The 21,515-nt window shown below is 35.8% G+C and overlaps 6 protein-coding genes and 1 pseudogene across 6 annotated transcripts; 4 read left to right on the top strand and 3 right to left on the bottom strand.

The window, feature by feature from the left end:
• The first annotated feature begins 1,501 nt into the window (after positions 1 to 1,501).
• LOC123915404 (probable CCR4-associated factor 1 homolog 9) lies at positions 1,502 to 2,143 on the top strand. The gene has a single exon (XM_045966520.1). It carries the CDS (start codon positions 1,643 to 1,645, stop codon positions 2,141 to 2,143), a length of 501 nt encoding a protein of 166 aa, XP_045822476.1. The 5' UTR covers positions 1,502 to 1,642.
• Positions 2,144 to 4,457: 2,314 nt separating this feature from the next.
• On the top strand, positions 4,458 to 5,493 carry LOC123918673 (probable CCR4-associated factor 1 homolog 9). The gene has a single exon (XM_045970791.1). The coding sequence runs from the start codon at positions 4,599 to 4,601 to the stop codon at positions 5,424 to 5,426; it is 828 nt and encodes a 275-aa protein (XP_045826747.1). The 5' UTR covers positions 4,458 to 4,598; the 3' UTR covers positions 5,427 to 5,493.
• Positions 5,494 to 5,651: 158 nt separating this feature from the next.
• LOC123918674 (UDP-glycosyltransferase 88F5-like) lies at positions 5,652 to 6,636 on the bottom strand. The gene is made up of 2 exons (XM_045970792.1): positions 6,250 to 6,636; positions 5,652 to 5,918 (listed from the first exon to the last, which is right to left on the bottom strand). Exons 1-2 carry the CDS (start codon positions 6,539 to 6,541, stop codon positions 5,833 to 5,835), a joined length of 378 nt encoding a protein of 125 aa, XP_045826748.1. The 5' UTR covers positions 6,542 to 6,636; the 3' UTR covers positions 5,652 to 5,832.
• Positions 6,637 to 7,002: 366 nt separating this feature from the next.
• On the top strand, positions 7,003 to 11,458 carry LOC123915403 (annotated as a pseudogene).
• Positions 11,459 to 13,931: 2,473 nt separating this feature from the next.
• Positions 13,932 to 14,936, top strand: LOC123918672 (probable CCR4-associated factor 1 homolog 9). The gene has a single exon (XM_045970790.1). The coding sequence runs from the start codon at positions 14,073 to 14,075 to the stop codon at positions 14,898 to 14,900; it is 828 nt and encodes a 275-aa protein (XP_045826746.1). The 5' UTR covers positions 13,932 to 14,072; the 3' UTR covers positions 14,901 to 14,936.
• Positions 14,937 to 15,125: 189 nt separating this feature from the next.
• LOC123916320 (UDP-glycosyltransferase 88F5-like) lies at positions 15,126 to 19,006 on the bottom strand. The gene is made up of 4 exons (XM_045967756.1): positions 18,901 to 19,006; positions 18,714 to 18,821; positions 16,012 to 17,783; positions 15,126 to 15,627 (listed from the first exon to the last, which is right to left on the bottom strand). Exons 3-4 carry the CDS (start codon positions 16,787 to 16,789, stop codon positions 15,494 to 15,496), a joined length of 912 nt encoding a protein of 303 aa, XP_045823712.1. The 5' UTR covers positions 16,790 to 17,783; positions 18,714 to 18,821; positions 18,901 to 19,006; the 3' UTR covers positions 15,126 to 15,493.
• Positions 18,872 to 21,407, bottom strand: LOC123916319 (UDP-glycosyltransferase 88F4-like). Its single transcript, XM_045967755.1, has 2 exons — positions 20,501 to 21,407; positions 18,872 to 19,678 (listed from the first exon to the last, which is right to left on the bottom strand). Exons 1-2 carry the CDS (start codon positions 21,282 to 21,284, stop codon positions 18,996 to 18,998), a joined length of 1,467 nt encoding a protein of 488 aa, XP_045823711.1. The 5' UTR covers positions 21,285 to 21,407; the 3' UTR covers positions 18,872 to 18,995.
• Between the last annotated feature and the right edge of the window lie 108 nt (positions 21,408 to 21,515).

Here is a 21,515-nt window from a genome sequence, read left to right as displayed (position 1 = left end):
TTCTAGAAATTTAAGGGATATTAAATACTAGACAATTCAATTGATTCAATTGAATTCCCTTGAATTTTAAATTCCATTGTTTAGATAAAAGTGGTGAAATTCCATCAATTGTAAAATTCTTTGTTTTGGTAATATAATTGAATTTCATTCGTTTAATTTTATTTATCTTAATAAAATGGACCCTAAACCCAAAAAATCGGCCGAAAAACATAAAATCGGCCAAAAACCCTAAAATTGATTGTAAGCTAGACTTGAACCCTAAAATCGACAGGAAACCCTATAATCAATTTTAGGGTTTTCGGCCGATTTTCGAGTTTATAGTAGATTTTTGGGTTTTCGGCCGATTTTTTGGTTTACAGTCGATTTTATGGTTTTTGTCCGCTTTTTAGTTTTTCGGCCGATTTTTTGGGTTTTCGTCCGATCTTATGGTTTATAGTCGATTTTAGGGGTTTTGGCCGATTTTAGGTTTTTCGGCCGATTTTTTGGGTTTTCGGCCGATTTTAGGTTTTTCCGACCGATTATTTCGGTTTTCGGCCGATTTTAAGGTGTATATTCTTTTTTAGGGTTTTTGGTCGATTTTAGGATTTTCGGCTGATTTTAGGTTTTTCCGGCCGATTTTTTCGGTTTTCAGCCGATTTTAGGGTGTTAGGTTGTTTTTAGGGTTTTTGGCAGATTTTTCGGCCAATTTTTTGGGTTTAGGGTCGAGTTTAGGTTTTTCGACAGATTTTTTGGATTTTCGTACGATTTTATGGTATATAGTTGATTTTAGGGTTTTTGGCTGATTTTCGGTTTTTCCGGCCGATTTTTGGGTTAATAGTAGATTTTTGGGTTTTCGGCTGATTTTTTTGGTTATAGTCGATTTTATGGTTTTTGGCTGATATTTTCGGTTTTCGGCCAATTTTATTGTTTATAGTCGTTTTTAGGGTTTTTGGCCGATTTTAGATATTTGGTCAATTTTTTGGGTTTAGGGTCGATTTTAGATTTTTCTACTGATTTTTTGGTTCTAGTCGGGTTTAGAGTTGATTTTAGGGTTTTTGACCAATTTCAGAGTTCCGCCGTTGAATTTTTTTAAAATACAGTTTTTCTGTTTTTTTTTTTATTAAATCATTTAAAAATTCAATTTTTTTTTTCAAAAATTCACTTTTATAAAAAAAAAATTAAGAAATCTATTGTACAAAGATGAATTAATAGTAGTAATTCACTCAATTTCATTTGAGAAAACCGTACAATTAATAAATGAAATAATCTATCAATAACTAAAAATAAATGAGATAATGCTTTTTTTTGTACTAATAAATGAGAAAATACTTGTAAACAAAAAAAAATGATATATTACTTTATCAACAAGTAAAAAAAAGATATTAAATCTTTTTAAGATTCGCTAGTAGTTGTAATATATCAAATCTTTTTTTTATCATAAATGCTAAACTAAATCTTATCTTAGTATATATATAGCTAGAGCGAGGATAAATATTTGTTCAGTTCAGCTAATTCACTTGTTTTATATAGTTAGAGCGAGAGTCATGTATGCAATTTCTTTCGAATTCAAACATTAAACAACGTTCTCTCTCTCTTTCTTTTATATTTTCTTTTTCATTCAGAGTTGTATTAAGATCACACTTTGATCATCAAGAAATTTCAGATGACAACATTGAAGAAAGATTCGAAGCCGATCGTAATCCGTCGAGTTTGGGCATATAATGTCGAAGCTGAATTTGCTCTCATACATCGTTTTGTCGATAGGTATCGGTTTGTTTCGATGGACACAGAATTCCCCGGCGTCATTTATTCATCTAAAGTCGATCGCCGTCACATTCAACCTTCTGAGCTTTACAGTAACGTCAAGGCCAATGTTGATGCTCTCAAACTTATTCAGCTAGGTCTCACTTTCTCTGATGAAAATGGCAACCTACCTGATTTTGGAACCAGCAACTGCTTCATTTGGGAGTTTAATTTTCGTGATTTTGACGTCAACCGCGACCCCCACAACAAAGATTCCATTGATCTTCTCCGACGCCAAGGTATTGATTTCAACTGCAACGTCATTCACGGTGTAAATTCGTTACACTTTTCTGAGTTGATGGCAAGGTCTGGGCTTGTCTGCAATGAAAGAGTGACGTGGGTGACATTTCACGGCACCTAATCTTCAAGAAGCGCTGCTTAGAGTAGTCTCTTCTTCGGTGATAAAATTAATGGAGGATCCTCTTGAATTCTTTGTACTTGTTTCATAGCTGCACAATCTTGTTCACTTTTGTAACTGCATCTGTAGTAGCTCCTATATGCATGCATTCATCATTTGGATCATATTGAATAATGTTAGAACAAAAATTAGTAACAAAAGAATAAAGAAACAATCGCAAAAACAAGCAAAGTGTGCCTACGTCTGTCACTACAGAACAATTATAGTCTCATATTATTAATTGAATGAATTAGAATTTTCAGTGTTACAATCCATATAGATAATACTATAGACTAAATTATTAGAATAACACCGAACCATGAGCCTCAACACCCCCATTCGCCCCCCACCCCCCTCACCTCCACAACAAACAGTTGGGCCTAACACACATTTGTGCCGTTGTCTGAATTGTCAACTAAATAAATTGCAAAAATATAACACCTCATCTTCAAGAAGCGCTGCTTAGAGTAGTCTCTTCTTCGGTGATAAAATTACACTATATATAACACCTCTAGGTCAGTCCTGCTGCACAGCCTGCTGCTCAGACACTGCCGGCAAAGGCTCATCGTGTTCCGGCTCCCCCTATGTTGTCGAGACTCTGCACGTCCTCTGTTATGCCTAATTCTGTCGTCTGTTCCTTTGGTGTGCACCACTAAGGAAAAAAAAATTAAAAAATCACGGTGAACCGGTACACTTTGAAAAAGTGTATCGGTATGTAAATTTAAACTGAACCGTCGAAAGCATACCTGTACACTTTTTTCAAGTGTACCGGTATGCATATTCATACCGGTACACTGACATGAAAGTGTACAGGTATGTACATGTCCCCCATCGAACCATGTGACAACTTTTTGTCCTCCGTACAAGTTGTTTAAAATACCAAAATAACATTTTATCCACCAAATATCGTACAACACAAAACTGGTTCAATACCTAAATATTTGTACTGTGTTTATTCTATCTTGTACTCCCATGTATTGTTCTGTCCAATACTAACCAATCAAACAGAGATATATATCTATGGTAAATTAACTTTTACCTAAGGCAATTTAGTGTCACTATAAAGACATGTTTCTTGTAGATATAATTTTACAACAAATGAATTTTACAACAACAATAACAAGGTGAGACATACAATACCGCCGGAAGAATAGAGGGTATTTATCCAATAACTAATAAGTTGGAGTTTTCGTCCGATCTTATGGTTTATAGTCGATTTTAGGGGTTTTGGCCGATTTTAGGTTTTTCGGCCGATTTTTTGGGTTTTCGGCCGATTTTAGGTTTTTCCGACCGATTATTTCGGTTTTCGGCCGATTTTAAGGTGTATATTCTTTTTTAGGGTTTTTGGTCGATTTTAGGATTTTCGGCTGATTTTAGGTTTTTCCGGCCGATTTTTTCGGTTTTCAGCCGATTTTAGGGTGTTAGGTTGTTTTTAGGGTTTTTGGCAGATTTTTCGGCCAATTTTTTGGGTTTAGGGTCGAGTTTAGGTTTTTCGACAGATTTTTTGGATTTTCGTACGATTTTATGGTATATAGTTGATTTTAGGGTTTTTGGCTGATTTTCGGTTTTTCCGGCCGATTTTTGGGTTAATAGTAGATTTTTGGGTTTTCGGCTGATTTTTTTGGTTATAGTCGATTTTATGGTTTTTGGCTGATATTTTCGGTTTTCGGCCAATTTTATTGTTTATAGTCGTTTTTAGGGTTTTTGGCCGATTTTAGATATTTGGTCAATTTTTTGGGTTTAGGGTCGATTTTAGATTTTTCTACTGATTTTTTGGTTCTAGTCGGGTTTAGAGTTGATTTTAGGGTTTTTGACCAATTTCAGAGTTCCGCCGTTGAATTTTTTTAAAATACAGTTTTTCTGTTTTTTTTTTTATTAAATCATTTAAAAATTCAATTTTTTTTTTCAAAAATTCACTTTTATAAAAAAAAAAATTAAGAAATCTATTGTACAAAGATGAATTAATAGTAGTAATTCACTCAATTTCATTTGAGAAAACCGTACAATTAATAAATGAAATAATCTATCAATAACTAAAAATAAATGAGATAATGCTTTTTTTTGTACTAATAAATGAGAAAATACTTGTAAACAAAAAAAAATGATATATTACTTTATCAACAAGTAAAAAAAAGATATTAAATCTTTTTAAGATTCGCTAGTAGTTGTAATATATCAAATCTTTTTTTTATCATAAATGCTAAACTAAATCTTATCTTAGTATATATATAGCTAGAGCGAGGATAAATATTTGTTCAGTTCAGCTAATTCACTTGTTTTATATAGTTAGAGCGAGAGTCATGTATGCAATTTCTTTCGAATTCAAACATTAAACAACGTTCTCTCTCTCTTTCTTTTATATTTTCTTTTTCATTCAGAGTTGTATTAAGATCACACTTTGATCATCAAGAAATTTCAGATGACAACATTGAAGAAAGATTCGAAGCCGATCGTAATCCGTCGAGTTTGGGCATATAATGTCGAAGCTGAATTTGCTCTCATACATCGTTTTGTCGATAGGTATCGGTTTGTTTCGATGGACACAGAATTCCCCGGCGTCATTTATTCATCTAAAGTCGATCGCCGTCACATTCAACCTTCTGAGCTTTACAGTAACGTCAAGGCCAATGTTGATGCTCTCAAACTTATTCAGCTAGGTCTCACTTTCTCTGATGAAAATGGCAACCTACCTGATTTTGGAACCAGCAACTGCTTCATTTGGGAGTTTAATTTTCGTGATTTTGACGTCAACCGCGACCCCCACAACAAAGATTCCATTGATCTTCTCCGACGCCAAGGTATTGATTTCAACTGCAACGTCATTCACGGTGTAAATTCGTTACACTTTTCTGAGTTGATGGCAAGGTCTGGGCTTGTCTGCAATGAAAGAGTGACGTGGGTGACATTTCACGGCACCTACGATTTTGCATATCTTGTGAAGATACTAACACGGAGTAATCTTCCGGATAGCTTGGAAGGCTTTTCGTGTGTGTTGAGATTCCTATTTGGAAGGAGTTTATATGATATGAAACACATGATCCGTTATTGCAATGGACTATATGGAGGTCTCGAATGTGTTGCTAGTACTCTTAAGGTTGGCCGAATCGCTGGAAAATCCCACCAAGCCGCGTCTGATAGTCTGCTAACGTGGCAGGCGTTTCAAAAGATGATACCCATATATTTCGGAAACAACGAAGCTACAAATCATGCTGGAATGATTTTCGGATTAGAAGTTACATCTCAGTAAAATGTAAAATCGAATATTGAACGATCAAATGTAAATTGCCATAGTTTTATTCTGTTTTTCTTATTTGAAATGAGTCTTTTATGATATGATATTTTTATCTCATAGTTATTCATATTACTATATTGTTCTGTACTGTCGCTATTTAAATATATGTTCCCGAAACCAAATGAAATCACTTATTATATGAATAACTAGTGCAAAATCACAATATAGGTCATGGACAACAAATCAATATTTTCAAAACAATGGTTTCCAAAGTAAAACATGCTTTTTTCACATTGTCTGCAACATAATTCCAGTAGTTTTGAACAAAAAGTAGACAAGGACAAAAGTGAAACAACCAAGGACCTAAAATGAATGAACTGGTATAATAATTGAGTGATAATACTAATGACAATGAAATTAGTTATAAGTGATTGATTTCATTCCATGTTTGAACCAAATTTGCCAGTGCTTTTGTCGATGACCCAAATTCTCCAAGTGCAACTTTCGCTATAATCACAAAGAATATAATAAGAATAGAACAAGAAGTGCTATAAGTTTAAATTACAGACAAACAAAAAGATTGCATGACCTAAAGGGTATATTATAGATTCCATAGTAAGGCCACTGTCTACTTTCACTGCATTGAAAATAAACTGATTTTTAAATGGCCAAATTAGCAACACAAGTGTAAACAAAACCAACTTCTGTATAATATTTATTTTTGCACTGATAAATTTTATGAAGTGGTTATTACTTATTACACATCCAAGATTTGCGCGTGTAAGATACCTTGGTTTACCAAAAAAAATATACAAAAGCAGCGGTCAAGTGAACTTACCTGATTGTTGAGGGTCAGCAATCAATGGCCCAATGCAGTAAACGGGAGGCGGACTTCTTTTGATATCCAGAAAACACACGCCATCTTCAACAGCCTTAACCGCCACAACTTCCAATTCACGAAATGTATTCACCACGATTCCCTTCACCATTGAAAGTTGCTCACAGAAATACATCTCCCAATAAGCAGGATCTTCCCTATCAAGAACCGGTGTCGGCATCAACTCTGCTTTCAATGCTGAATTTCCTGGCATCAGAATCTCAACTCCCACCATTTCTTTTAATGACACCATTGTTCGCGGTGAATTTTTGGAAAGTAGGAATACAGAGCCAAAGCAGAAGCTCCAGTAGTGAATAAATGGTAAACAGGAATTCCCATGGTGGAAACTATTTCCATGGCAGAAGTGCAAAACATATCAATAATGAAGACTTTGATAACAGAGGTTTGAGTGAGTTGACAGAGTTTGGATTCAACATTGACAGCATTTCTTTTTATGAATAGGCATCCGGTTGTCGCTAATCTTTGAGTGCTGGAGTGAGTGACAGTGATGGAAGGGAAACGGGGGAAGATGATGGAAGGGTGAGAAGATGAGACGCGGTTTATGTAAGAGTCAAAAGTTTAGAAACTGTTCTACATAAGAGGAACAAAAGTTCAAAGCTTGCTTGGGAAACAAGAAAGAAGATAGCACTAGGATCAGCAAGAGGTCTTGCATTTCTTCATCATAGTTGCATACCTCATATTATCCATAGAGATATGAAGTCAAGCAATATTCTTCTTGACGAAAATTTTGAGGCTAGAGTTTCGGATTTCGGTATGGCGAGATTGGTTAATGCTCTTGACACTCATCTCACAGTTAGCACACTTGCAGGTACACCAGGTTATGTACCACCTGAATACTATCAAAGTTATGTACCACATATATTTTGTTGGCGTTATAGACAGAATTCAGTTACTTGAAATTGGAGACAATTTTTTATCCTATGAACTTTTGTCACTCCATAGTCTACCTTATTTATGCTGATGCTGTCTTCAATATAACTTGTTTTCCATTTTCATTGGATTTCTTTTACTATATATCACAGTTTTGGTCACATGTTTTTTGGCGCATAATCAATCCTTAAAAAACTTCTGTGTTTTCTGTGTTACAAATAGGAATGACAAATCGAGCTCGCGGGGTGGTCTTGTTGAAAGAATTGCTAGAACCGGATTTAATGCTCCAAGACTGAATACAGAAAGCATTAGATCTACTGAACTTTCACTCAATTCTGAGATTCAGTTTCCTTATTGGACTATACAGCCTGGTCTTAGTCCTACTACACTTTTAGATTCTCCTGTGTTCCTTGTGAATACATTGGTGAGTTCTTCTATGTTCGAATGATTGAGAAGATACATTAATGTTATGGCTTGTTTATTTGTATATCAATTTTGTTGTTTATTCTCTAAAGTTGTTTTTTATTAGATCCTAGATGAAGCATTATTGCTCATGATGCATACATTTTTATAGAATAGACAACAATATGTAGGGCTAAGGTTTTATTGCAGTTGTGGTGACGTACAACTGTGGTCACGTCATAGTCCTAGATATTGTCGAGAGAATCACAATTAAATGTTGCTGATGCAATGTAAATCGATGTGATTTAAATCATGGACGCCTAGACAGACAAAACCACGATGTTGGAGCCTAGATCGTGGCCGCCAACCTATTTTTTAAAACCCTTAGCATGCTGTGTAATTAATTCTTTTATGTAATCTTAGTGTTGCAATTGGATAATCAATGGTCAATTCTTCAATTTGAACAATGATTTTATTAGGTGATTTTGAGTTTTTCTGTGACTTTTTCTTATTTAACTTCTGAAACTTCATGCTTATACTATTAGATATTTTTCGGTCTTTTCTGCTAAAGGCAACAATAGTGGTGAATCTGATGTAGTAAACTGAAACACGATTCGATTCAAATTGTTATTCCTTCTACTGAATTATGAATCTGTCTAATCTCAGGCACAACCATCTCCAACAACAGGAAAGTTTCCATTTGTTTCAAACGAACATCCACTGCACAGATTTATCATCCTATGTTCAAGAAAAATCTAAGCAGATTTACGCATCGTCCATTGCTTTCAAGCCTGCAACTGATTCGGGGCCCTCTTTTTATCATGGCGCTGGTAGAAATGTAAGCACATTCTGATTTATTGTTTTATTTACAATTGTAGGTTTGGATTCTCGTATTGAAAAAATCATCAATCTAGTCCTTAAATGACCATTCTCTACAGTTTAGTCCCTAAAGTATATGAAAATTGGTCAATGTAGTCCATAACATCTTAATAGGAAGGACTAAATTGGCGGATTTTATATACTTTAGGAACTACCTATCAGTTATTATATTTATGTAGTTCAGAAACAAAATTAAAGAGGGTGTGATAGTTTAAGGACTAAATTGATGGTTTCTTCTTCTTTTATTTGTTGAAAAAACACATGGTAGTATCGGTTATTTATGTGCACAATCAAGTTAATGCAATTATGAATCAATGTTCTCAAATATTGGCCATGGTAGCGCCATGATTGATATCGGTGGTGAATATCGGATATCAGTGTTCTCAAATATCTTTTATTTGTGAAGGATAGCGGTGCCACGACGCCATACTCAGATATGGAGGCGCCAGATGTCGGCCGGTATGGCAGGTTTTTTGGCTCTCCGCCATGGTCCGCCGTCGCCAACACTTTTATGTATAATGTAAACAATTAAAGTTTACATATGTTCTAATACACATAGTACATGAGTTGTATTTAATTGATAGCCATGTCTAGGCAGTGATATATCATCATATATAGATGCATGTTTAGATTGAAGGCGAGTTTAGCAGAATCGTGATGTGCTACCGTAATTTTGACAAAATCTACACTTTGGAATTTCAATAAAAACACGGTGTTGCCGTAATTTCACCAAAATCTCTGTGATTCCAAAAATGCACTAGATTTATATATATTTTTGCGGTCATTTAGTCTTCCTTCAATTTGCAGATAAGTCCAACTACATTTTCTCAGCAATCCCTTCATGGTATTGAAGCTTCAGTTCAATCTCAAAGAGTTGATCCGGTCAAAGTTCAAACTGAGAACAAAAGTAGCCTCCATCTTAAGGCAGAGTTCTCCAACTCTCCACCTCAAAAAGACAATTCTCCACCAATGGAAGAGCAAGCAGATGAAGAGGGAGAACAAAGAGTCAACGTTGACTCGTTGGTTGCTGGTACTCCATCTGAAGACGGATATAATTGGAGAAAATATGGCCAAAAGCAAGTTAAGGGCAGCGAGTACCCTCGAAGTTACTACAAGTGTACTCATTCAAATTGCCTGGTTAAAAAGAAAGTAGAATGTTCTCATGAGGGCCATATAACGGAGATAATCTATAAGGGGGCAGATAACCACACGAAACCTCCTCCAAGTCGCCGGGCAGGCATAGGGTCCACTAGCCCCCATGCTGACATGCAAGCGGACAATCCTGAACACGGTGAACCACAGGGTGGTGGCGACGGTGATCGCGGCTGGGCTAATTTTCAAAAGGGAAATATAGCTGGAGCTGGTAATTGGAAGCCTGACAACCTTGAAGCGACATCATCTCTCAACCCCGAGTACGGTAACCAGTCTACCAATCTGCAAACTCAAAATGGTACTGCTCACTTTGATTCAGGAGATGCAGTGGATGGCTCATCTACGTTTTCTAACGAAGGGGAAGATGATCAAGCTACTAATGGTAGTGTATCGTTAGCTTACGATGTGGAAGGAGATGAATCAGAGTCTAAAAGAAGGTACTTCATACTTGTCATTGCTGCTGCCGCAGTTTCTTTTCTTTCGTTTTTTTTTTTTTGTGTGAAACGTATTATTGGTTCACATTCAAAATCCACAATTGATTTTCTCAGGAAACTGGAATCATATGCCGAAATGAATGGAGCTACTAGAGCCATTCGTGAGCCTAGAGTTGTTGTGCAGACTACCAGCGAAGTAGATATCCTTGATGATTGTTATCGGTGGCGCAAATATGGGCAAAAAGTTGTCAAAGGAAATCCCAACCCAAGGTGGTCATTCTCCTCTTATCAATTCCAAATGTTATGTTTCACATTCACAGATGTTCACAGTCCACAGTTCAATATGTTCATGCACATACATATGCTAAAAAAATATATACTCCCTCTGTTGTTTTGTAGTTGTTGTTTTAGGGGTTATTTACACATACCAAGAAAATTAATAAATTATTACTTTTTATGGAATAATTTGTTCCTTTTACTATGATATCCTTGACTATTTATTATCTTATTTTCCTTTATTTAATTAACACATGAAACTCTGGTGAGACTCTACGTAGCTCAACTAGTTTAAGCTAAAGGTTAAAGAAATTGAAGGAGTTAAAGGGCCAGGTTCAAATCCTGGTGAAGAAGAAAATAACATAACCACTAATATATACACTTAACATTTTCCTACCAAAAATAAAAACACATGAAACTGTGTCCAGACCTGCATTGCAACAAGGATTACTGCTACTAGTTTATGTTGATGGCTGATTGTTTCTGTTTTACATGCAGGAGTTACTACAACTGCAGCAATGCAGGGTGCACTGTAAGGAAGCATGTGGAGCGAGCATCACATGACCTTAAATCTGTGATCACTACATACGAGGGAAAGCACAATCACGATGTCCCTGCTGCTCGTTCTAGCAGTCATGTCAATGCGAACGCTTCTAACGCAGGTCAAGGGCAAGCTTCTGGTCTTCTTCAAAACCATGTTCATAGAAATGAACCATCTCAAATTCACAATGGCATTGGAAGGCCTTCATTTGGCTCATTCAACCTACCTGGAAGACAGCAGCTGGCTGACCTGGGTCACCCGCACGGCTTCTCCTTTGGCATGGATCAACACTTGTCGAACCTTGCAATGTCGGGATTAGGCTCTTCTTCGCAAGCAAAGTTTCCTGTAATGCCTATGAATCGATTCATGGCGCAACAACAGTGGACCACAAATGAAATGGGGTTCATGTTACCAAAGGGAGAACCAAATGTGGATGCTAATCCTGAACGCAGCGGCCTTAACATGCATAATGGTTCGTCATCAATGTATCAAGATATTATGAATCACATGCCGCTTGGACCTCACATGTAAAATTTTATTCTCTTTTATATTTTTCAAAAGCAAACTGATATTTTACATTTCATGATTTACATATATATACAGAAAACACAAACCGTCTTCAACGGCTTTAGCCGCCACAACTTCCAATTCACGAAATGTATTCACCACAATTCCCTTTGCCATTGAAAGATGCTAAAAAAATACAGCATATCTCCTATAAGCAAGATCTTTCGCATCAAGAATTGCTCCCGGCATCAACTCAGCATTCAATGCTTAATTTCCTGGCACTAGAATTTCAAACTCCAACCATATCTTTAAACGTTCCACTATAAAACGTTTAGAAAGTGAAAATATAGGAATAATGTATCCATAAGAGTGTGTTTGGATGGGGGATTCTAGAAATTTAAGGGATTTAAATACTAGGCAATTCAATTGATTCAATTGAATTCCCTTGATTTTCAAATTCCATTGTTTGGATAAAGTGGTGAAATTCCATCAATCGTAAAAGTCTTTGTTTGGGTAATGTAATTGAATTTCATTCGTTTAATTTTATTTATCTTAATAATATTGACCCTAAACCAAAAAAATCGGCTAAAAAACATAAAATCGGCCAAAAACCCTAAAATTGACTTTAAACTAAACTTGAACCCTAAAATCGACAAGAAACCCTATAATCAATTTTAGGGTTTTCGGCTGATTTTCGGGTTTATAGTAGATTTTTTGGTTTTTGGCCGATTTTAGGTTTTTCCGGCCGATTATTTCGGTTTTCGACCAATTTTAGGGCGTATAGTCTTTTTTAGGGTTTTTGCCGATTTTAGGGTTTCGGCCGATTTTTTTGGTTTAGAGTCGATTTTAGGTTTTTCGGCCGATTTTTTTGGTTTTCAGCCGATTTTAGGGTTTATAGTCGATTTTAGTTTTTTCGGCCGATTTTTTGGGTTAGGGGCGATTTTAGGTTTTTTGACCTGTTTTAAGGTTCATGTCGGGTTTAGGATCGATTTTACTGTTTCAGGTCGATTTTAGATTTTTCTACCGATTTTAGGGTTCTAGTCGGGTTTTGGGTCGATTTTAGGGTTTTCGGCCAATTTTAGGGTTTATAGTCGATTTTAGATTTTAGACCAATTTCAGAGCTCCGACATTGACTTTTTCTAAAAAAACGTTTTTCGTTTTTTTATTAAATCATTTAAAAATTCAATTTTTTTTCAAATATTAATATAGAAATTTAAGGGATTTAAATACTAGGCAATTCAATTGATTCAATTGAATTCCCTTGATTTTTCAAATTCCCTTGTTTGGATAAAGTGGTGAAATTCCATCAATTGTAAAAATCTTTGGGTAATGTAATTGGATTTCATTCGTTTAATATTATTTATCTTAATAAAATTGACCCTAAACCCAAAAAATCGGCCAAAAAAAATAAAATCGGCCAAAAACCCTAAAATTGACTTTAAACTAGACTTGAACCCTAAAATCGACAGGAAACTCTATAATCAATTTTAGGGTTTTCGGCTGATTTTTGGGTTTATAGTAGATTTTTGGGTTTTCTGTCGATTTTTTGGTTTATAGTCGATTTTATGGTTTTTGTCCGTTTTTTAGTTTTTCGGCCGATTTTTTGGGTTTACGGCCGATCTTATGGTTTATAGTCGATTTTAGGGGTTTTGGCCGATTTTAGGTTTTTCGGCCGATTTTAGGTTTTTCCGACCGATTATTTCGGTTTTCGGCCAATTTTATGGTGTATATTCTTTTTTAGGGTTTTTGGTCGATTTTAGGATTTTCGACTGATTTTAGGTTTTTCCGGCCGATTTTTTCGGTTTTCAGCCGATTTTAGGGTGTTAGGTTGTTTTTAGGGTTTTTGGCAGATTTTTCGGCCAATATTTTGGGTTTAGGGTCGAGTTTAGGTTTTTCGGCAGATTTTTTGGATTTTCGTACGATTTTATGGTATATAGTTGATTTTATGGTCAATTTTTTGGGTTTAGGGTCGATTTTAGATTTTTCTACTGATTTTTTGGTTCTAGTCGGGTTTAGAGTTGATTTTAGGGTTTTCGGCCGATTTTAGGGTTTTTGACCAATTTCAGAGCTCCGTTTAATTTTTTTAAAATACAGTTTTTCTGTTTTTTTTTTATTAAATCATTTAAAAATTCAATTTTTTTTCAAAAATTCACTTTCATAAAAAAAAATTAAGAAATCTATTGTACAAAGATGAATTAATAGTAGTAATTCACTCAATTTCATTGGAGAAAACCGTACAATTAATAAATGAGATAATCTATCAAAAACTAAAAATAAATGAGATAATGCTTTTTTTTGTACTAATAAATGAGAAAATACTTGTAAACAAAAAAAAAATGAGATATTACTTTATCAACAAGTAAAAAAAAGATATTAAATCTTTTTAAGATTCGCTAGTCGTTGTAATATATTAAATCTTTTTTTTCCTCTAAAGATTAACCAAATCTTTTTTTATTGGATACAATCAAATCTTTTTTTATCATAAATGCTAAACTAAATCTTATCTTAGTATATATATAGCTAGAGCGAGGATAAATATTTGTTCAGCTAATTCACTTGTTTTATATAGTTAGAGCGAGAGTCATGTATGCAATTTCTTTCGAATTCAAACATTAAACAACGTTCTCTCTCTCTTTCTTTTATATTTTCTTTTTCATTCAGAGTTGTATTAAGATCACACTTTGATCATCAAGAAATTTCAGATGACAACATTGAAGAAAGATTCGAAGCCGATCGTAATCCGTCGAGTTTGGGCATATAATGTCGAAGCTGAATTTGCTCTCATACATCGTTTTGTAGATAGGTATCGGTTTGTTTCGATGGACACAGAATTCCCCGGCGTCATTTATTCATCTAAAGTCGATCGCCGTCACATTCAACCTTCTGAGCTTTACAGTAACGTCAAGGCCAATGTTGATGCTCTCAAACTTATTCAGCTAGGTCTCACTTTCTCTGATGAAAATGGCAACCTACCTGATTTTGGAACCAGCAACTGCTTCATTTGGGAGTTTAATTTTCGTGATTTTGACGTCAACCGCGACCCCCACAACAAAGATTCCATTGATCTTCTCCGACGCCAAGGTATTGATTTCAACTGCAACGTCATTCACGGTGTAAATTCGTTCCACTTTTCTGAGTTGATGACAAGGTCTGGGCTTGTCTGCAATGAAAGAGTGACGTGGGTGACATTTCACGGCACCTACGATTTTGCATATCTTGTGAAGATACTAACACGGAGTAATCTTCCGGATAGCTTGGAAGGCTTTTCGCGTGTGTTGAGATTCCTATTTGGAAGGAGTTTATATGATATGAAACACATGATCCGTTATTGCAATGGACTATATGGAGGTCTCGAATGTGTTGCTAGTACTCTTAAGGTTGGCCGAATCGCTGGAAAATCCCACCAAGCCGCGTCTGATAGTCTGCTAACGTGGCAGGCGTTTCAAAAGATGATACCCATATATTTCAGAAACAACGAAGCTACAAATCATGCTGGAATGATTTTCGGATTAGAAGTTACATCTCAGTAAAATGTAAAATCGAATATTGAACGATCAAATGTAAATTGCCATAGTTTTATTCTGTTTTTCTTATTTGAAATGAGTCTTTTATGATATGATATTTTTATCTCATAGTTATTCATATTACTATATTGTTCTGTACTGTCGCTATTTAAATATATGTTCCCGAAACCAAATGAAATCACTTATTATATGAATAACTAGTGCAAAATCACAATATAGGTCATGGACAACAAATCAATATTTTCAAAACAATGGTTTCCAAAGTAAAACATGCTTTTTTCACATTGTCTGCAACATAATTCCAGTAGTTTTGAACAAAAAGTAGACAAGGACAAAAGTGAAACAACCAAGGACCTAAAATGAATGAACTGGTATAATAATTGAGTGATAATACTAATTACAATGAAATTAGGTATAAGTGATTGATTTCATTCCATGTTTGAACCAAATTTGCAAGTGCTTTTGTCGATGACCCAAATTCTCCAAGTGCATCTCTAGCCATGTCTTTGAACTTCAAACTCCTCTCTCTTATCTCTGTCCCTCTCTCAGATTCCATCAACTCGCTAACCCTCTTCTTCACTTTTTCTCCACTCACAAACCTATCTCCTTCCCTTTGCTCGACCGCAATAGCGACCTTCATGTCCTCCACGGCTTCCAAAACACAAGTACACCACGCTTCTACTCGGCTGTTTATCTAACCATGACAGACAATCTTTGGTGTCTCTTGCTTCATCTGATTTTCATTCAAACAATCAATGCTTCATTTTCTATTGGCAACTTAACTTTCGTTATAATCACAAAGAATATAATAAGAATAGAACAAGAAGTGCTATTAGTTTAAATTACAGACAAACAAAAAGATTGCATGGCCTAAAGGGTATTATAGATTCCATAGTAAGGCTACTGTCTACTTTCACTGCATTGAAAATAAACTGATTTTTAAATGGCCAAATTAGCAACACAAGTGTAAACAAAACCAACTTCTGTATAATATTTATTTTTGCGCTGATAAATTTGATGAAGTGGTTATTACTTATTACACATCCAAGATTTGCGCGCGTAAGATACCTTGGTTTACCAAAAAAAATATACAAAAGCAGCGGTCAAGTGAACTTACCTGATTGTTGAGGGTCAGCAATCAATGGCCCAATGCAGTAAATGGGAGGCGGACTTCTTTTGATATCCGGAAAACACACGCCATCTTCAACAGCCTTAACCGCCACAACTTCCAATTCACGAAATGTATTCACCACGATTCCGTTCGCCATTGAAAGTTGCTCACAGAAATACAGCATCTCCCAATAAACAGGATCTTCCCTATCAAGAACCAGTGTCGGCATCAACTCTGCTTTCAATGCTGAATTTCCTGGCACCAGAATCTCAACTCCCACCATTTCTTTAAATGACACCGTTGTTTCGCTGTGAATTTTTGGTAAGTAGGTATACAAAGCCAAAGCAGCAGCTCCACAAGTGAAGAAATAGTAAACAGGAATTCCCATGGTGGAAGCAATTTCCATGGCAGGAGTGCAAAACATATCAATAATAAAGACTTTGATAACTGTGGTTTGAGTGATTTGACGGAGTTTGGATTCGACGTTGACAACATTTTGTTTTATAAATTGGAATCCAGTTGCGGATAAACTTTGAGTGTTGGAGCGAGCAACAGTGATGGAAGCAAAACGGTGAAAGGTGATGGAAGGGTGAGAAGATGAAATGCCGTTTATGTAAGAATCGATGGATGGGTGGTCGAGGAGGCCAGTGGTAAGAAGGATTGTAATGGAAAAGTGTTGTTCTTGATTATGATGATGAATTAGAAGTTTGGCTATTTCTACCATGGAAATTATGTGAACTATGCCTGGTGATGGATACATCACTATTGTTGTGGTTTCTACCATTTTCTTTGGTTACTTGATTTGGTCACAACACATGGTGATGCTGAAAACTGAGTTCATTTAAGACGTATTTCTGGCATTGAATCAGAAGAAAAAGGACTAATTGTACCGTTCAGTTTACTTTTTCAACTTGAATTGGACTAATTGTATCGAAGGTAGGTTTTGGAAGACCTGGATAAATTCTTGAAATCCATGCCCATATTGTTATAATGCTCTCAAACATTAAAAATATATTAATCATAAACATTCATTTATAATTCTTTACAAAAACACTAAGTCAAATAAGGCTAAAATTTATCTCTATTTCTTCTCCGCCATCCCCCGCAAAGTCCTTCCCTCCCCGCTCCTCCAAATAGACCCTAAAGAGCATAAAGTAGACAAGGTCCATAGATTGACAATGAGCTTTGAAATTGAACCAACTCTATCAGAAGTCAGACCAGTCCTGATTACTAAGCTATTTGGATCCACATTTTCATTTATAAAAAACATGCAGTATTTATCCTATCCAAAGTGATTACAACAAGAAAGGAGCTAAAATGGATTAGGATAAAAGCAACCAGGGCCAAATGGTACAGGAACAGTTTAGATATTGGAGTCTCAATTTTTAATAAATTTTCTAATATAATATAGATGCAAAATCATGCAATTCAGCAACAACAAAAATGCAAAATTTACCTTGAAAAACAACAGAAAACATTCACTTCCAGTTCCACTACACATTTACACTAATCAATGAGTGATAATACTAATCACAATAGAATAAGTTACTAGTGATTGATTGCTTTTGTGGATGACCCAAATACTCCAAGTGCATCTCTAGCCATGTCTTTGAACTTCAAACTCCTCTCTCTTATCTCTGTGCCTCTCTCAGATTCCATCAACTCTCTAACCCTCTTCTCAACTTCTTCTCCCCTAACAAATCTATCTCCTCCCCTTTGCTCGACCGCAACAGCGACCTTCATGTCCTCCACCATCACATTCCTATTAACATGTTGTTCTGCATAGGTCACATAATTTCCATGGTAGAATTAGCCAAACTTCTTATTCATCGTCATAATCAAGAACAACACTTATATGGTGATGGATACAAAACTATTGTTGTAGTTTCTACCATCTTATTTGGTTACTTAATTTCGTCACAACAGAGATGGTACGAGTAAGTGAATAGTTAATTTACTATATAGTATAGTGTGTGTGTGCGCGTGCGAGATATATATTATAGTGATGGAATCCTGATGAAGAAAAATGTAAGGAGACCTGCTACCACTTGAAGGTGAAGAGAAGAACAACCACGTGATACCTTACCTTAGATTCAACTACTAAAGTCCTTTACTTTTTTCAAAAAAAAAAACTTTAATGCAAGAGTATCTTTTGCTGGATTTGGATACCCTACTAAAGTAAAAAATCCCTGCACTTAAAAGTTAAAACAGAAGAATGGGATAGTTTTTATTTATAACCACATGTTTTGTCTAATGTGCATAAATAAACTGTGCACGAGTTTATTTCGTACTATTTGATCAATAAGTTTCATCATATTTCGTCTGATCTAATGATAGAATTTATTGATACAATGGTAGAAAACAATTGTGCATGGTGCAATACTTATGTCACGTGTGCACCATAGAACTAGCCATAAAACCATGTCCAATGATACATCCATGATAAGCACAGTACATGCACCAAAGCGGCATTCCTCAAACCCACATTACAATGCAATGGCACACTACAGCAGAAATAGATACGAGTGGTCTTAGAGAGGATTATCTCATGTGACATTATAGTAAAGTTTTTTTTTTAGCCATTGATTTGGGAGGATAGATAAAAAGAAATAGAGAAAAAAGGTGAATTAGAAGGTGGAGAACTGGTCCATAACATAATAAGCAAAATGCTAAGCACTCGAGATATTATTTTCAATGCAAAATTTTACCTTTTTTGTGTCCTTAACTGGTTCCGTGGGCACTAGTTAGCATGACCCATATAATAATAACCACCCCTATGATAATTTTAGCAGAAATAGCCAATCCCAAAATCAGCACTAGCAGCAAGCAACAAAACTAATTTAGCAAAACAACAGAAAACATGCAATTCAGCAACAACAAAAAAGCAAAATTTACCTTGCAAAACAACAGAAAACAACATTCAGTTCCAGTTCCACTACACATTTACACAAATAATAAATGAGTGATAATACTAATCACAATGGAATTAGTTATAAGGGATTGATTTCATTCCATGTTTGAACCAAGTTGGAAAGTGCTTTTGTGGACGACCCACATTCTCCAAATGCATCCCTAGCCATGTCTTTGAACTTCAAACTCCTCTCCCTTATCTCTGTCCCTTTCTCAGACTCCATCAACTCTCTAACCCTCTTCTCCACTTCTTCTCCACTCACAAACCTATCTCCTTCGCTTTGCTCGACCGCAACGGCGACCTTCATGTCCTCCACCATCACATTCCTATTAACATGCTGCTCGGCATACAATGGCCATGCAATCATTGGCACTCCGGCAACTACCCCTTCCAGCACCGAGTTCCATCCGCAGTGACTCACAAACCCACCGACTGATTCACGGCTCAACACCTCCACTTGTGGGGCCCACGACCTCACCACCAGACCCCTCTCTTTTGTTCTCTCTATAAACCCACTTGGTAAAACAGAACTCAACTCAAACTCCCCTGTTGTATTGTCAACTTGATTTGTTCCATGATTTTCTTGTATTGGCCTCTTCACAACCCATAAGAATCTGTGTCCACTCCTCTCTAACCCTTCAGCTATTTCTTTCAGCTGTGCAATAGAGAACGATCCACGGCTTCCAAAACACAAGTACACCACACTTTTACTCGGTTGTTTATCTAGCCATGATAAGCAATCTTTGCCGTCACTTGCTTCATCTGATTTCCATTCAAACAATCAATGCTTCATTTTTATAGGCAAAATAACTTCATTATAATTTTATAAAGAATAGCACAAGCACAAGAAGTACTATAAGTTTAAATTACAGACAAACAAATAGATTGCATGGCTTAAACAACAGATTCCATTGTAAGACCAATGTCTACTTTCACTGCATTGAAAATAATCTGATTTCACAAGTGCAAACAAAACCAACTGCTACATAATATTTATTTGTTTTTGTACTCATAAATATGATGAATTAATTGTTACACGTCCAAGACTTGGGCTCATTGGAAGTGGATTATGATGCACACAATTAATTTGCAAAAATTACATTACCAGCTATCATATAAAAAGAAATTGAATTGGTTTTGAATGAACTACTCATAGGTTACTTATACTTGAAGAAATCAAAACACTCTTACAAGAACTTATAAATGATAGTCTCTAGTACAAGGTTAAAACTTCTGTCAGTGTCTATTATTTACATGATTGATGCTGCTTCAAAATCAAAAAACTCATTCATTTGTCTCGTTTTTCTTATTTTTGTCGAACCAACGTCAATCATGTCACAGTCTAATCTTTTATGTTTCTAGTAATTTTGTATCCTCCATTTTTTAGGCAAAAGATTCATATTCATTATCCACCATTCATCAAATAAAGTCAAAGTCAATAATTTTTTTTATTTTTTTGTAAACAAAAGGTATCCTCTGTGCGCAAGTGCGGAGACTAACATGAAATTTTTGTACTAACATATTCTCTCTCTAGTCTAACTATAAAAAAAAAAGTTGGTAATCTGATCAAACTAGTCAACTGACCTGATTGTTGAGCGTCAGCAATCAATGGTCCAATGCAGTAAATAGAAGGCAGAGTTCGTTTCCGATCCGGAAAACAATCACCGTCTTCAACCGCCTTAACCGCCTTAACTTCCAATTCACGAAAAGTATTGACAACAATACCCTTCGCCATTGAAAGATGCTCACAGAAATACAGCATTTCCCAATAAGCAGGATCTTCTCTATCAAGCACAGGTTCCGGCATCAAAACCGCCTCCAACGGCGCATTTCCCGGCGCAACAATCTCAACTCCATTCATCTCCCTAAACGACTTCGTCGTTTCGGAGTGAATCTTGGGAAAATAAGAATACAAAGCAAGAACAGCAGCACCAGAAGTGAAAAAACAGTAAACTGGAATTCCCATGGAAGAAGCTATATCCATGGCAGAAGCACAGAACATATCGATTATAAATGATTTGATAACGGAAGTTAGTGAGATTTGACGGAGTTTTGACTCGACGTTGACGGTGTTTGATTTGATGAACTGGAATGCGGTGGCAGCCATGGATTGAGTGGTGGTGGTGGTGGTGGTGACGGTGATGGTAGGGAGAGTGTGGAAGATGATGGAAGGATGAGAAGATGAGATGCGGTTGATGTATGAGTTGATTGATGGATGGTCTTGGAAGCCATTGGTGAGAAGGATTGTGATGGAAAAGTGTTGTTGTTGATGATGTGTGAGAAGAAGTTTGGATAATTGTACCATGGAAATTATGTGGCCTATTCCTGGTGCTGGATACAGTACTATTGTTGTTGTTGTTTCTACCATTTTTTTTTCTTCTTCTTGTTCTAGACTTCTAGTTGTTGTCGACTTGAATGATGTATTTTGACACACTCTCTAAAGTGGAGGATCAAGGACTTTGGGTTAGGTGATGCGAAGTTGTTGAGTTCTGTAGTACTGAAGTTTTGTGTGGGGTCTGATATTTACACCGACAGCTGTAAAATGATTTCTTAAAGATATTTTTGATTTTATATTGATCTTTTTAAAACATCTTTGTTA

Source organism: Trifolium pratense, linkage group LG3, assembly GCF_020283565.1.
Source record: "Trifolium pratense cultivar HEN17-A07 linkage group LG3, ARS_RC_1.1, whole genome shotgun sequence".
Taxonomy (NCBI): Eukaryota; Viridiplantae; Streptophyta; class Magnoliopsida; order Fabales; family Fabaceae; genus Trifolium; species Trifolium pratense.
This window is presented reverse-complemented; position numbering and strand designations above follow the sequence as displayed.